The 15,989-nt window shown below is 41.8% G+C and overlaps 1 protein-coding gene across 4 annotated transcripts in view; it reads left to right on the forward strand.

The window, feature by feature from the left end:
* Positions 1–15,989, forward strand: part of pold1 (polymerase (DNA directed), delta 1, catalytic subunit) — a 228,747-nt gene that overhangs the window by 151,522 nt on the left and 61,236 nt on the right. For all 4 annotated transcript variants that reach the window (XM_073033971.1, XM_073033969.1, XM_073033968.1 and 1 more), the window contains exons 20-21: positions 9,272–9,447; positions 13,040–13,192. In XM_073033971.1, the coding sequence (XP_072890072.1) occupies positions 9,272–9,447; positions 13,040–13,192 (329 nt within the window). The remainder of the gene's footprint in view (positions 1–9,271; positions 9,448–13,039; positions 13,193–15,989) is intronic.

Below are 15,989 nucleotides of genomic sequence, written 5' to 3' on the forward strand. Positions count from 1 at the left end.
GTCACTCTGCTTTCCTTTGAAGTCAATAAAGTATCTATCTCTCTTAGAGCAGTTTTGTCTGAATTGCTTACTCATAAGAACATAAGAAATAGGAGCAGTCGGCCATCTGGCCTGTTAAGCTTCCTCTGCCATTCAATAAGATCATGGCTGATCTGACTATGGGCTGATCTCCGCCTACCTGCCTTTTACCCATAACCCTCAATTCCCCTACTATGCAAAAATCCAAAGCCCGTGTAGCCTTCCTCAAGTAAGGAGCCTTCTTCAAGTAAGGAGACCAAAACTGCACACAATAGTCCAGCTGTGGTCTCACAGTTGCAGCATAACCTTTGTGCACTTAAATTCAGTCCGTCTAGTAATGAAGGCCAACATTCCATTTGCCTTCTTGATGGCGGGCTGCACCTGCAAACCAACCTTTTGTGATTCATGCGTAAGCACTCCCGAGTCCCTCTGCACAGCAGCATGCTGCAATCTTTTACCATTTAAACAATAACCTGATCTTCCATTTTTCCTGTAACATTCACAGTTGTTTTCCAAGCATGAAGTTGTTTAATAAAACCATTGATTATTTAATATTTGAATTAATTTTGCTTATTTAAAATAAATTAATCACGAAAGAAGCTGAAAGCTGTAAAATCAGATAGTTGTGTTTAACTATCTTCAACCATCATGCTACTGAACCAGTGTGGAGAACTTCACTCACCACAACTCTGAACTGATTCCACGACCTACACACTCACTTTCAAAGACTCTTTACAGCCCTGTATTGGCAGATTCATTTATTTATTTTATTTGCGCAATTCATTGTCTTTTGCACATTGGTTGTTGGCATTTTTTTAATGCATGGCTTTTCATAAATTCTATCCTATTTCTTTATTTTCCTGAAAATGTTCTCAAGAAAATGAATCTCATTCTGATAACAATTTTTTTTCACTTTGTATGCGTATATCAAAAAGTGAATTTTACGGTAAACGTGTGCTTTTCCCAACTACAAGTAGGAGTGGTCCATGAGAAGACTTCAGTTACTCATTCCTACAATAAATATGCTTTACTTTACATTGATGTATCTGTCTCAGCTTTGAATATGCCTTATGGCTCACGGTCTACAAACATCTGGGTAGAGAATTCCAAAGATCCACAAGCCTTAGAGCAAAGGTTCTTCCTCATTTTAGAATCATATTGACAATTTTTCATCTAATGTCTATGTTCCTGCTGCAAAGTTGGAGGGTAGTGAGCAGCTGTAAATGCCTAGACCAGGGGTTCCCAACCTGGGGTGCGAGATGGAATTTCAGGGGGTGCGACAAAGAGTGGCTTGTGTGCTTGAGTGACAGGTCACGAGTCATCACTCAGCCAGCTGCCAGTGTGCCTTGAGAAGTGGTAGTAACGTTTGCCCCAAGCACACTCCAGTCTCCCGCTGCCCGTCGAGAGAGACGTAAACTCACTCCAGTCTCCCGCTGCCTGAGTCAGCGTTGAGGATTCTCATCAGTGTTACCTGGGAAGTTACACCTCAGAGTTGAGGAGTCTCATCAATTTACTGTTTACAATTTTTTCTGAATAAATTAGAATCTAATTGCTCAATTTATATTTGCATTTTATGCACTGAGTTAAAAGCTTATTTTTTTAAAGTTTAATTTGTTCATCCGCAGTATTGTATGTGGTTCAATTTGTGGTTCAAAAATTAGAAATTAGACTTCTTCATCTTCAAATGTGATATTACTTTTGTAGGGGGTGCGAACATTAATCAAACATTTCCTAGAGGTGTGGGGCATTGGGAACCACTGGCCTAGAAGGTCAGGCAGCATCTATGGAAAGGAACCTTTATCATCTTTATTCTTCTAAATTCCTGAATGAAGGCACATTCTGCCCATCTTATTTACAGAGCTAGTCTCCTTGTTTTGGAAATCAATACCATGAATCTTGAGTGTAGGATTAAATGGGAGAAATAATTCAGTTTACTCGTGAACTTTTGTTCCTGTTGTCGTTTGCTAAACCCAAATCCCAAATCCCAGTTTGTGCTTTAGTGATAATTTAGGCACTTTTCTGTTTTTAGAAATAGTTGCAGTTGGGTGTGGAACTGGTGACTTGGTTGTGTCATGGAGTTGTACAGCAGCAAAACAGGTCCTTCAGCCCCACTGATCCATGCCAGCCCAAATGCTTCATCCATGTTAGTCCCATTTGCCAGGGTTTGGCCTATAATCTTCTGAACTTTTCCTATCCATGTTCCTGTCCAAATGTCTTTTAAGTGTGTTAGTGTACATGCCTCGACCACTTCCTCTGGCAGCTGATTCCACATAAATACCACCCTCAATGTAAATAAAAGGTTGCCCCTCAAGTTGCTATTAAGCCTTGCCTTTTTCACCTTAAACCTATGCCCTCGGGTTCTTTATTCAAAGTTCAAAGTAAATTTATTATCAAAGTACTGTATATTATGCGGTATTCTGAATTTTCTTGTGGGCATTCACAGTAGAACAAAGAAATACAACAGAGTCAATCGAAAACTGCACGCAAAAACTGACAAAGTGCAAAAGAAGACAGACTGTCATTCATTCAGGTGCCTTGCAGTTCGGTGTGGGCGATCATGTCTCTCTATCCATTACGGACCCTGACCCTCCGAATTGTAGTTGCCTCCCCTGTTTCTAACAGTGATGTTAATCCATCTATCATTTTAATTCTCTGTCTGCCTCTGCTTTTTCCTTCCAGCTTTCCAGTTGTGACTAAATGTTCTAAGGTCTCTCTTCGCATGATGTGTCCAAAGAATTTTGATTGCGTTTTCTGATTTTTTTTTAAAGAAACGTACGTTTTGTTTTTGTTCTCTGTAGAACTTCTTCGTTGGTTATCCTGTCCGTATACGATATGCATAGCATTCTTCTGAGGAACCACATCTCTGCTGCATTGATTCATTTTTCCATTGCATTGTGCAAATACAAAAAAAAGTAGTAATTAATAAATACGTCAATAAATAATACTGAGAACATGAGTTGTAGAGTGCCTGATAGTGAGTCCATAGGTTGTGGAGCCAGCTCAGAGTTGAGCTGAGTGAAGTTGTCCACACTAGTTCAGGAACCTGATGGGCTGGAGGCTGTTCCTGAACCTGGTGGTGTGGGACCCAAGGCCGCTGTACCACTTGCCAATGGCAGCAACGAGCTGAGAGCGTGGTCTCAGAGTTGGGTGTGGCATCTCCAACTTTGGGGAAAGACTCTACGTGCATTCTCATGATTTCTAAACATCTCTATAAGATCATTGTTCACCTGAAAATAATGCCAAAGGTTGTGGGTTCAAGCTCTGTTTCGATTTATTTATTTTGTTATTTTATTTAGCGTCAAATCACAGTAAAATGTTCTTCCGGCCCAACGAGCCCATGACACCCAGTTATACCTATGTAACCAATTAACCTACTAATGCCTTTAGGATGTGTAAGGAAACCGGAGCAGCCAGGGGAAAGCCACGTGGTTACAGGGAGAACGTAAAATCCTCACGAACGGTGGTGGAATTAAACCCCGGTCACAGGCGCTGTAATAGATTACCCTAATCGCTATGCTACCACGTTGTGAGGACAGAAACATGGTAGTGCTCCGAGTACAGTACTGTGGCTGTTGATTTGTTGGAGATGCCATGGTTCTGTGCTGGTGTTAAAATGTGTTGAAGAGAAGTAGGTTAGAACAATCACATGGCATTAAGTGTGAAAGGTGAAATGTTTAAAGGAACCAATCATTCAGAGGGTGGCGAGAGTGTGGGTTCAATCTCAACACTTGAGATGTTTGGATAAGTGCTTTGATGGAAGGGATATGGAGAGCTATGGTCCAGATATGGGTTGATGGGACTAGACAGAGTCAGCAAGGACTAGATGGGCCAGAGGACCTGTTTCTGTGCTGTAGTACTCTCTGACTATTGTTGAAAGATGAGTAAGGCAGTTCTCCCTTGGGTTCTATATTTATCCCTCTACCAGCCTTGTTTTCAAAGCAATTGCTACTTTATTGATGTTGAATGATGCAGCATGCAAATTGGCTCCCATATTTCCCAGTTCACTACAGTGCTCACACTTCAAAAGTCTGTCCGTGACAGTGAAGCAGCTTCATGTTGACAGATGTGCTGTATATGCAAAACTTTCCTCTTTTTGCCTTCGTTGGCACAAATGCCACTGTCAGAGCCCGTAACACACCCAAAATGTTGGGGGAGCTCAGCAGGTCAGACAACATCATCTGTGGAGAGGATAAACAGTCGAAGTTTTGGGACTCATGAAGGGTCTTTCCATAGATGTTGTCTGACCTGCTGAGATCCTGTAGTATTTTGTGCGTGTTACTCTGGGTTTCCAGCATCTGCAAAGTCTCTCTGTCAGAGCACGGACAGGTTTCCATGGATCACTGCCTCCTTAGATTCAAGTCTGAGTGTTAAAGCATTCGGAAACGCGGTGAAGGAGAGGGCACAGTGAGTAAGGAGTAAAAGTAAAGTCATCGCTGAGCTGTTACAGCACAATTGTTAATCACAAATGACTTGATGTAATTTTCCAAAGCACATTCTTTAACGGCATACCCACAAAACCCTGAAGGGACCAGATCCGGTAGACGATAATAAGGTGTACTCCATATTAGTAAAGGCAGGAAAGTCAGAGAGGAAGTGGAGTGGCTGGTGCATTGGAGTGAGAAGAACAGCCCTAACTTTGAATGTGGAGAAGACCAAGGTAATCACTGTGGACTTCAGGAAGGTGCAGATGAACCATTCCCCTCTGCGAATACATGGCTCCTTCATAGAGAGAGTTAAGTACACCAAGTTCCTGGGAGTTCACATCACGGATGACCTCACCTGGTCCCTTAATATCACTTCTCTGAACAAGAAGACACAGCAGCGTCTCCACTTCCTTAGCAGATTGAGGAAAGCAAAGCTCCCAACCCCTATCTTAACTGCATTTTACAGGAGCACCATTGAGATCATCCTGACAGGTTGCCTCTCCATCTGGTATGGGAACAGTCACGTGTTGGACCAGAACTCCCTACAGATGACTGCGAGAATGGCTGAGAGGATCATGGAGTCTTCCACCGGGGACATTTAACAGGAGCACTGTGTACACAGGGCCGTTGGTATTATCACGGATCCCACCGATCCAGCCAGCATTCTCTTTGACTTTCTACCCTCAGGCAGGAGTATCCGATGCCAAAAAACACGAACGGTCAGGATGGGAAAATTTCTTCCCTCAGGCATTCAAAGTGCCACTGGTTAATCTGTCCTGTACCTTACTCTATTTAATTTATGCACTTTAATTTGTTTATGTGTAATACATCTGTAGGTTTCATCTTTATTTTCATAAATTATTGTGTGGATTATGTGTTATGTGTACTACAGCGGTTTATACTCTGGTTCAGAGAAATGTCTCGTTAGCTGATGCTCATGTATATAGTTAAATGACAATAGACTTGACTTTGGATCTATCTGGGTTCTTCAGTTTCCTCCTACAGTCGTCAGAATGTATGGGTGAGGGTTGTGACTTTTGGGCATGCTATGTTGCCACCAGAAGCATGGCGACACTTGTAGGCTGCGCCCAGCACATCTTCGCTGATATGATTTGGCACAAATGCCGCACTTTACTGTACGTTTCGATATTCGATGTATTGATGTACAGGTAACAAATAAAACTAATTTAATCTAACTGGATACCACAGCTATAGGACTCTGACTTGCCTCAAGAGGGTAAGGATATACTGGTGCTCGAGATTGTCCAGGTGAAATGTAAAAGGAGAGTGCCAAGTTAGGAGATTTGAGAGAAGATTAACTTGGATGTTTTCCCTTGAATGAATCGAGGTGCAAAAAACGCAGGATGCGCCTATTTTCTTAAGCTGAGGTCAAAGACTAGAATACGCATTAATTTTTAGCAGAAGAACTGGAGTTGAGAATGTTTTTCACTCAGAGGTCTGGAACTCCATCCTGAAAGGTGGTGGAAGCACCACCCTTATCACATTTAAGATGCACCAGCGTCACCTTTTGATGAGTAGTGACCTTCAAGCCAAGTACTCGAGATATGAGAGTATCCTGAAAAGTTTTGCCTTTTGGTCTGGTATGTATTGATGGACTGAATGGCCTGGTGGGGTGCGTACAGGGACCATGTTGTTAGTAAAGATGAGTGAAGTACAAAGCCTGTTGTAGAAGATAGAATAACAACATTTATGAAATGTGTTTCATACAGTATAGACCAGCCTTTCTCAACCTTTTTGCCTTGAAATAACCCTTGAAATGATTTTAAGTTCTCAGGGATCCCCTGCGTAAATTTTATTATATCTACAGCTCACGGTACGTTAGTATGATCACCGTTTGCCTACCATTGAGAACATCTACCATAAACGCTGCCTGGGCAGAGTGAAAAGCATTATCAAGGATACATCTCACCCTAACCATGGACTTTTTACTCTACTCCCATCCGGTAGGCGCTACAGGAGCCTCCGCTCCCGCACCAGCAGGCACAGGAAGAGCTTCTTCCCTGAGGCTGTGACCCTGCTGAACCTCACATCACAGCACTAAGCAGTATTGCACCCACATTGTACTGTCTCAGTACTTTTATATTTGTGTGCTGTAGCACCTACTTTTTATTCAGTTATTTTGCAAATAACACTATTCTTTGCATTTCTGGTTAGATGCTAACTGCATTTCATTTGGCTTTGTATCTGTACTCGCCACAATGACAATAAAGTTGAATCTAATCTAATCAGTAAGTCGTAAATATATTAAAACAAAAGTAATTGTCAATGCTGTTGTGAGTGGAGAATGAATTTTTAACCAACCAACCTTGAAAAATCCAGGCAGTTAAGCTTAGCTTGCCTTGCTTGAATTTAATCTCTCTCTTTCCCTTCCATAAATTTTAAAAACTCATAAAGCAAACATAATAAATTTCTGTTAAGTAACTGGCTTAAGCCGAAATGGGATTTTATTTTTCTAAAGGTAGGCTCGGTAGATATAATTTAAATAAAAGTTGTAAATTGATTTTAATTAATGCTATTTACATCATAAAAATTTATTTGCAATGTTGAAGCAGTGTGTTGTGACAACAGCAGGATTTTTTTTTAAACAAGAGAAACAAAACCTCTCATAGAGCCAACCATTGATGGGGCACCACAGTACAGATGCCAACACCGTTCCTCCAGACAGACCTTTTGTTTCCAAATATGAAGACCAAGCATTAAATATATCTTGGTCTTTGCTTGTTTTGGGCCGCTCTTTGCAACAGAGAACGTTTCCTTGAATTTCACCATCATTTACAAATCTTACAAATGCTACAACATGACACTTATTGGTGAAATCTGTTGACTTATCAACCTGGATAGAGAAGCTGTTCTTTTTTAGTTTATCACACAAAACCTCTTCAGCATCATGTGACATGACATCAATACGCTGCCTTATTGTACTATTTGAGAGTGAAACCTTTTCAATTTCTTGTATTGCATCTTGTCCTAGTGTTTTACCCACTATATTTTTATCTGCTGGTATTAGGTTCTCACCAACAGTGTGACTTTTAATTTTCAGGGAAATAATTTCTGCTTCTAAATAACTTGCTTCCTGAGGCTTTTTACTGATTGTGACTAATTAACAAAAGTTTTACTCTGTTTGTTTTGAGATTCCGATAGATTAAAATAATCAGCACTTTTACATGTCATATGGCTGTAATTTGTAGTTAAGTGTCCTTTCAAGTTTGCTGGAGTCATTGCTGTATTTGGACGTAGTTTTGCTACAGACAAAATGGAATAGGACAATCAGGATCACCAATCCATGTAAAACTCATTGATATGCAGCTTTCACTGTCAAGAAAAACTTTTTTTTGTGTCCTTTGTTGCATAATAAAAATGGCATAATAGATAACTAACCGAGAAAAACATAAAAAAAACAAAAACTTCACAATACAATTCACTTTTAACCTACACAATCCACCTTTTGCAATGTTTACAACAACAGCAAAGTGGCAGGCCAGCAGCTGAGTCGCAACGTGCAAAAAAATCTTCCTTTGGAATGAAAATTTCCCTCCAGTTTTCTACTGCACTGGTAGAGCTTGTTCGCTTCCATAGGTCATTTGTTGGCACTTATGGGACAGTTGAGGGGGTGGGGGTAATTCAGGAGGGAGAGGCTGACAGCACAGCCCAAGTTGGGCGAGTCTATTCAATACTGGGAAAACACACTTCATGGTTCTCATCAGCCTTAAGTCCTCTCATCGGTGCAATACAGCACTCACCAATTATCAATGGTCTCCCCTATCTTGCATCAGAAAACTGAGAGTGGACTCAACCAAATAGATGTTGCCCTATTGCGCACTGCCATACCAGCTGGGACACCTCTAACGAATTTGCTAATGGGGCTGCTCGATCACTGTGAGTGCTAGCATCGTGTGTTGCATGTAGTTAAAAAAAACGATCTCTTGCTGAACCCCTAATGACCACTTGTGAAACCCTAGGGTTCCATGGAACCTCAGATGAGAAACCCTGGTATGGGCCCTTCAGCCCAGGATATTGTGCCGACATTTTAACTTCTCTGAGATCAATCTAATCCTTCCCTCTTAGAAAGCCTGCTATTTTTCTGTCATCTATGTGCTGGTCTAAGATTTGTTACATATCCCTAATTTACGTATCTGTCTCTCTGATCGCCCTGGCAGGATGTTCCATGTACTCACCACTCTGTGTTTAAAAAAAAACTTGTATACATGACCAACAATGGAAAGGCCTGATTGGGATCTGACTTAAAGTCATCAGGTTCACTGTGCTCAGGCAGAACTAGACTGGAGGAGCATGTTATCCTCCTAATTTGTAATGACCACTGTGTGCAAAAATCTTGTGCTGTGCAATTTTTTTTGCCAGTGATGACAAAGTGCGCACTGTTTTTCTTCAATAAAAACAATTTAAATAAGCTAATTCTAAAATCTGCAGACAAATTATCGCACAAGTTGTTAACACCATCCGTACCAGAAACCGGAAAAGGAATTATGATTGTGTACGATCGTGAAATACATTTAACATGCCAGCGAGCTAGCAACCTTTTATGTGCAGCTTAAGTCCCTTTGTGCGCTAGTTGCAAAAGGTACGTGCATGCACACACCTTAGAGGGAGCATTGCTCCAAAGCTATTTACGACCCGGAACCCCAGATCCAAGTTCCTAGTTCTGCCTGAGGAAGAAGATGGAATTAGAGTCAATGAATGGATCTTGTTGCAGAAAAACATGTTTGCTCACTTCATTGGAGGAAATTATTTTGACTTGTCCTTTTATTGGAAACACAGTCATAACTAACTCTTAACAATCTTTTTTTCAGGTATATTTCCCTTATCTGCTTATTAACAAGAAACGTTATGCTGGTCTGTACTTCTCCTCCAACCCAAACACCCACGATAAAATGGATTGCAAGGGTATTGAGACAGTCAGAAGAGATAATTGTCCATTGGTAGCTAACCTGATCAACACCTGTCTTCAGAAGATTCTAATTGAAAGGTAAATGTTATTAGGAACTATTTTTATTAGAAACTTAGAAATCTACAGCACATTACAGGCTCTTCAGCCCACAATGCTGTGCCAACCATGTAACCTATTCTAGAAACTGCCTAGAATTTCCCTACTGCATAATCCTCTATTTTTCTAAGCTCCGTGTACCTATCTAAGAGACTCTTAAAAGACCCTATTGTATCTGCCTCTTCCACATTTGTTGGCAGTGCATTACACGCAGTTACCACTCTGTGTGGAAAAACTTACCCCTGACATCCCCTCTGTACCTGCTTCCAAGCACCTTAAAACTATGCCCCCTCATGTTTGCCACTTCAGCCCTGGGAAGAAGCCTCTGGCTATTGACACGATCAATGCCTCTCATCATCTTACATGCCTCTATAAGGTCACCTCTCATCCTCTGTCACTCCAAGGAGAAAAGGCCAAGTTCACTCAACCTATTCTCATAAGGCATGCTCTCTGATCCAGGCAACATCTTTGTAAATCTCCTCTGCACTCTCTCTATAGTATCCCCATCCTTCCTTTAGAAACATAGAAACGTAGAAAATAGGTGCAGGAGTAGGCCATTCGGCCCTTCAAGCCTGCACCGCCATTCAGTATGATCATGGCTGATCATCCAACTCAGAACCCTGTACCTGCTTTCTCTCCATACCCGCTGATCCCATTAGCCACAAGGGCCATATCTAACTTCCTCTTAAATATAGCCAATGAACCGGCCTCAACTGTTTCCTGTTGCAGAGAATTCCACAGATTCACCACTCTCTGTGTGAAGAAGTTTTTCCTCATCTCGGTCCTAAAAGGCTTCCCCTTTATCCTTAAACTGTGATCCCTCGTTCTGGACTTCCCCAACATCGGAAACAATCTTCCTGCATCTAGCCTGTCCAATTTAATGAGGTGACCAGAACTGAACACAGTACTCCAAGTGGGGTCTAACTAAGATAACATTACCTCACGGCTCTTGAACTCAATCCCATGGCTGATGAAGGCAACACACCATATGCCTTCATAACAACACTGTCAGCCTATGCAGCAGCTCTGAGTGTCCTATGGATACGGATCCCAAGATCTCACTGATCCTCCACACAAGAGTCTTACCAGTCTTATATTCTGTCTTCAAATTTGACCTACCAAAATGAGCACTTCACACTTATCCAGGTTGAATTCCATCTGCCACTCGTCAGCCCAGTTCTGCATCCTATCACTGTTGCACTGTAACCTCTGCCAATCCTCCAGACTATCCACAACACCCGTAACTTTTTTTTTGTCATCAGCAAGCTTACTACCCACCCTTCTACTTCCTCATGCAGGTCATTGATAAAAATCACAAAAGGAGGGCTCCCAGAACAAATCCTTTTGGAACACCACTGGTCCCTGTCCTCCATGCAAAATACAAACCAACTACAACCACCCTTAGCCTTTTGTGGGCAAGCCGTTTCTATATCCCATGCCTCACTACTTTCTGAATGAGCCTCGCACGGGGAACCTTATCAAATGCGTTACTGAAATCCTTATACCTTATGTATCTCAGTTTGGAAGGATTTACTCATCCAGAAAAGGCTCGGTGTCCACGTGCGTAGATTCCTCAAAGTTGCCACACAAGTTGTTAGGGTTAAGAAGATGTATGTTGTCGAGTGACTCTTCTTGGGCTCCAGTAGGTACAGGTATCGATTGTCACCAAGTTTCAATGACGAACTGTGCCATCTTCTTCAGGGATGATGCTTGAGTTTATCATCGAAGCATTGGTAATAATTGATGCCTGTACCCAGCTGGAAGCCGGGGAAGAGTTTATTCGTTATATACGCTGTGAAAGCACTTGATCCTCTTTCAGATGTACGTTGTGTTGGCCGTCATTAGTCAGGGATTTGAATTCAAGAGCTGCAAGGTAATTTTGCAACTCTATAAAATGCTGGCGAGACCACACTTGGGAGTATTGCGTTCAGTTCTGGTTGCATCATTATAGGAAGGATCATTTAGAGAGGGTGCAGAGGAAATTTACCAGCATGTTGCCTGGATTAGAGAACGTGTCTTATGAGGATAGGTTGAGTGAGCTTGAGCTTTTCTCTGTGGAGCGAAGGAGATTGAGAGGCGACTTAATAGAGGTGTACCAGGTGATTGGAGGCATAGATCAAGTAGATAGCCAGAGATTTTTATCCCCCAGGGCAGATATGGCTAATATGAGGGTGCGTAATTTTAAGGTGATTGAAGGTGGATGTCAGAGATAGTTCTTTACGCAGAGAGTGGTGGGTGCATGGAATGCCTTGCTGGAGATGGTGGTAGAGCCAGGTGCATACAGGGAGATTTAAAAACTCTTCGTTAGGCACACAGAGAATAAAAAAAATTGGAGGGCTATGTAGGAGGGAAAGTTTAGATTGATCTTAGAGTAGGTTAAAAGATCGGCACAGCATTTTGGGCTGAAGGGCCTGTACTGTGCTATGTTCTTACTAAATCCCTGAAAGCCTGCGTGCTGCAGAGAAGATAGCATTTAATGTGCTCCAGATTATTGAGAACGTTGTTTGAAAGTCAAGTCATTGCCAAGAGAGATAATTAAGGCACCCTATGTCTGTTTGGTCTCTTTAGAGTTCGGAACCAATCCTATTAGTTTTTAATCTTACAATTCATGAACTAACTGAAGTCTGATCTGGTCCTTTTGATTCTATCGTCCTGCCCTGTATGATTTGTGCTCTTCCACAAAGTAGTTGTTTCTCTATTGAGAAGCCCGTTTCCATGCTCGCATTGGCCTCAGTGAGATCCTGCACTCCGCGGATGGTGTCCTCGAGCAGTGGGTTTGGTTTACTTCTCACCACAACCACGGTGTACATTTTGATCACATGTTAGGGGAGGCTCACTGGTCCAACCTAAGAATGGTGTGGTTAAGAACCACATACACAACATCTGTAGAGGGGGAATAAATAGTCAGCGTTTTGGGCTGAGACCCTTCTTCAGGATCTCACTGCTGCTGGCTCAGTCTTATTTGTTGCATTTTGATTTGGATTTTGAATCATGCTCATTATGTTGTGTCGGCTCAGAGTGAAGTGGTTTTTCCAAGAATATCCCCTAGCACTTAAAAGTCTTCATCACAGGAGATTCTGCAGATGCTGGAAATTAGGGTCTTAATATTATTATCAGAAAGACACTTCCTCACCCTCTACCTTTTTATTCTGGCTTCTGCCCTTTCCTTTTCCTGTCCTGATGAAGCGTCTCGTCCGAAATGTTGAAGCTTTATTCCTTTCCACAGATTCTGCCTGACCTGTTGAGTTCCTGCAGCATTTTCTGTTGCATTGCTCTGGATTCCAGCTTAATCTCTTGTGTTTCCAGTTAGTTGCAAAGTTCTGAAGAGACCTGCTGCTGTAGGAGATTTGGAATTCTGTGTTGTGCCTGCAGGCAGCTTCTAGCCTCTGGGTTTGTGCTTCTTCTTTCTGCTAACCTTGCCATACCTGCTGATGAGATGTTGCTGATGAACAGGAATTTTTCTGGCTTGCAGAGAGCGTTAGGTGAAAGTGACATAGTGGCAAATCTGCCAAAAATTGGTCAAAAGAAGCCTACCTGCCTAAGCCTCAGTGACAATGTTTGTATTGTCCAACAGGGATCCAAGAGGAGCTGTGGAACATGCAAAGGACGTAATCTCCGACTTGCTGTGTAATCGGATCGATACCTCACAGCTGGTAATTACAAAGGAACTCACGCGGACGGCTGATGAGTATGCAGGGAAGCAGGCCCACGTGGAACTGGCAGAAAGGTAGAAAGAATGATTGTTTCTAACTCCTTCCCTGCCCCTCAAAACCCCTTGTGGCGTTGCCAATTAACTGGACTCTGAAAACTTGCACTCTTACCTCAGTCACATTTCGTTTCTGCACGGGGACAGCATGTCACCAAACTGTTCTGAAGTCTGTACAGAGAAATGTCAATTTCATACAGAACTGCAAGCAGTTTTGGATTTTGAGCAATTCTGAATTTTTGAGCAATTCTGAATTTTGAGCAATTCTGAATTTTTGAGCAATTTGAGCAAATCTGAACCTTGTAGGTTCAGATTTGCAAAATCAGTCACCCAGGACAATACAGATGTTAAAAGTCAATGGAAACTACAAGCTGACAAGTGACAGTACTTTGAAGTTCAAAGTAAGTTTATTATCAAAGTATAGTTGCAAGAAAAAGTTAGTGAACCCTTTGCAGTTATCTTTTTTTCTGCATTAATTACTCATAAAATGTGATCTGATCTTCAAGTCACAATAATAAGCAGAATCTGCCTAAACTATTAATACACAACAATTGTATTCCTTTTCGTCAAAACTGAGTACACTATTTAAACAATTATAATCTAGTTTCAGAAAAGTATGTGAACCTCTGGTGTAATGCCTTACACAAAAACTATTTGGAGTCAGGTGTTCCAATCAACGAGTGTTGAAGGAGGTGAAAAAGAACCCAAGGGACCTGCAGAAATCTCTGGAACTTGTCACATGCCGGTGATAATAAACCTGATTCTGATTCTGAAGTCTGTTCATGTGACCACTTATAAGAAAAACACTGAACAAGAGTGCTGTTTATGGAAGGACACCACTGAGGAAACCACTACTCCAAAAACAACATCTCGAGTTTGCAAAAGACCATCTGGATGTTCCACAATGCTTCTGGGACAATGTCCTATGGACAGATGAGACAAAAGTTGAGCTTTTTGGCACTTTGCTCTGTTTGGAGGAGAAAGGGCATTGCATACCAACATCAAAAGCTCGTCTCAACTGTGAAGCATAGTGGAAGGAGCATCATGGTTTGGAGCTGCTTTGGTGCCTCGGGGCCTGGACAGATTGCAATCATTGAGCAAATGATGAATTCAAAATTGTATCAACACACTTTACAGGAGAATGTCAGGTATCGGTCCTTCACCTGAAGCTTAATAGAAGTTGGATATTGCAACAAGACAATAATCTGAAACATGGGTAAATCAACAAAGTTTTAAAACGAGGAAAATTTGCGTTTTGGAATGGCCAGGTTAGAGTCCAGATCTTAATCCAATTGGGATACTGTGGCATGACCTAAAGAGGGTATCCCAAAAATATTGATGAATTTGAAATACTCTAAAATCCCTCCCTGCAGTTGTGCAAATCTGATCAGCAGCTACAGGAAACGGTTGGTGGAGGTTATTGCTTCTAAAGGAAGCTCTACCAGTTATTTTTTTTAAAAATAGGGTTCATGTACTTTTCCCAGCCTGGACTGTAAATGATTAAACAATGTGTTCAATAAAGACATGAAAAGGGTTCAATAAATGACATACAACATTTGTATGTTGTTGGTTTAGGCAGATTGTGTTGGTTTATTAATGTGATTTAGATGAAGATCAGACCACACATTATGAGTAATTGATGCAGATAACTAGGTTAATTGCAAAGGGTTCACAGACTTTCTTGTGCCACTGTGTATGCAGCCAGTGAACACTACTCTCTTCCATACATCTATAGAAATTTGTCGAAGTTTTAGATGTCATGCCGATTCTTTGCAAATGCGAAGGAAGTAAAGGTGTTGCAGTGCTTTCCTCACGATTGCTCTTCTGTTTTGGGCCTAGGATAAGTCCTCTGAAATAATAACACTGAGGAATTTAAAGCTGCTGACCCTCTCAGTCTCTGACCCTCTGATGAGGACTGGCTCATGGACCCCTGGTTTCCTCCTCCTGAAGTCAATAATCAGCTTCTTGGTCTTACATTGAGTAAGAGATTGTTGTGGCTCCACTCAGGCAGATTTTCTGACTACTTAGGAAAGTATTGTCCTTTAGTTGGTGTGTGCGACTTAAATCCTGCCCTCACATTTCTTATCTGGTCTCCAAATGCCAAATGGCTGCAGTTCCCTGCTGTGCAAAGGGAAGCTATGCTCTTTAAAACCTTCCCTGGGCTGACTGCACACTGCGCTTGTCTTAACCCTTGCTTTGTCAGAACTTCAGTTCGGTGTTGCTGGGATTCGACTTCACTGGCAGCACTCCAGAACCTTGCTGTACTGTTGTTATTCATGCAGGAGTTTATATCGTAAGTGTAAGTAGGCTATTGAGAAACACATCAGAATCCAGTTCTGTTCACTCCTGATGTCCATCCACAAGCACCTCCAGCAAAGATCACTGAATAACAAGAAGCAGTACAAGTCTGGTTTCTGTTACCTTCTTTAGCCAGGGGTAGTGACATTTTAAGGTTGTATCCCAGATGATGATCCTGGGAACAAAAGGGTTAATGCGTGAAAAGCATTTGATGGATTGGAAGTTTAGAAGAATGAAGTGGGAGAAGGGAATTTCATTAAGTCCTACTGAATATTGAAAGGCCTGGATAGAGTGGATGGCAAGGATATTTCCTGTAGTAGGAGAGCCCAGAACCGGAAAACAGAGCCTCAGAACAGAAGGATGTATCTTTAGAACACAGATGAGGAGGAATTTCTTTAGCTGGGAGTGGAGTTGTGAATCTGCGGAATTCATTGCCACAGATGACTGAGAGGGCCAATTCATTGGGTATATTTAAAACGAGGGCTGATAAGTTCTTGATTAGTCAGGGTGTCACATGTTA

This window comes from Hemitrygon akajei, chromosome 31 (assembly GCF_048418815.1).
Source record: "Hemitrygon akajei chromosome 31, sHemAka1.3, whole genome shotgun sequence".
Classification (NCBI taxonomy): domain Eukaryota; kingdom Metazoa; phylum Chordata; class Chondrichthyes; order Myliobatiformes; family Dasyatidae; genus Hemitrygon; species Hemitrygon akajei.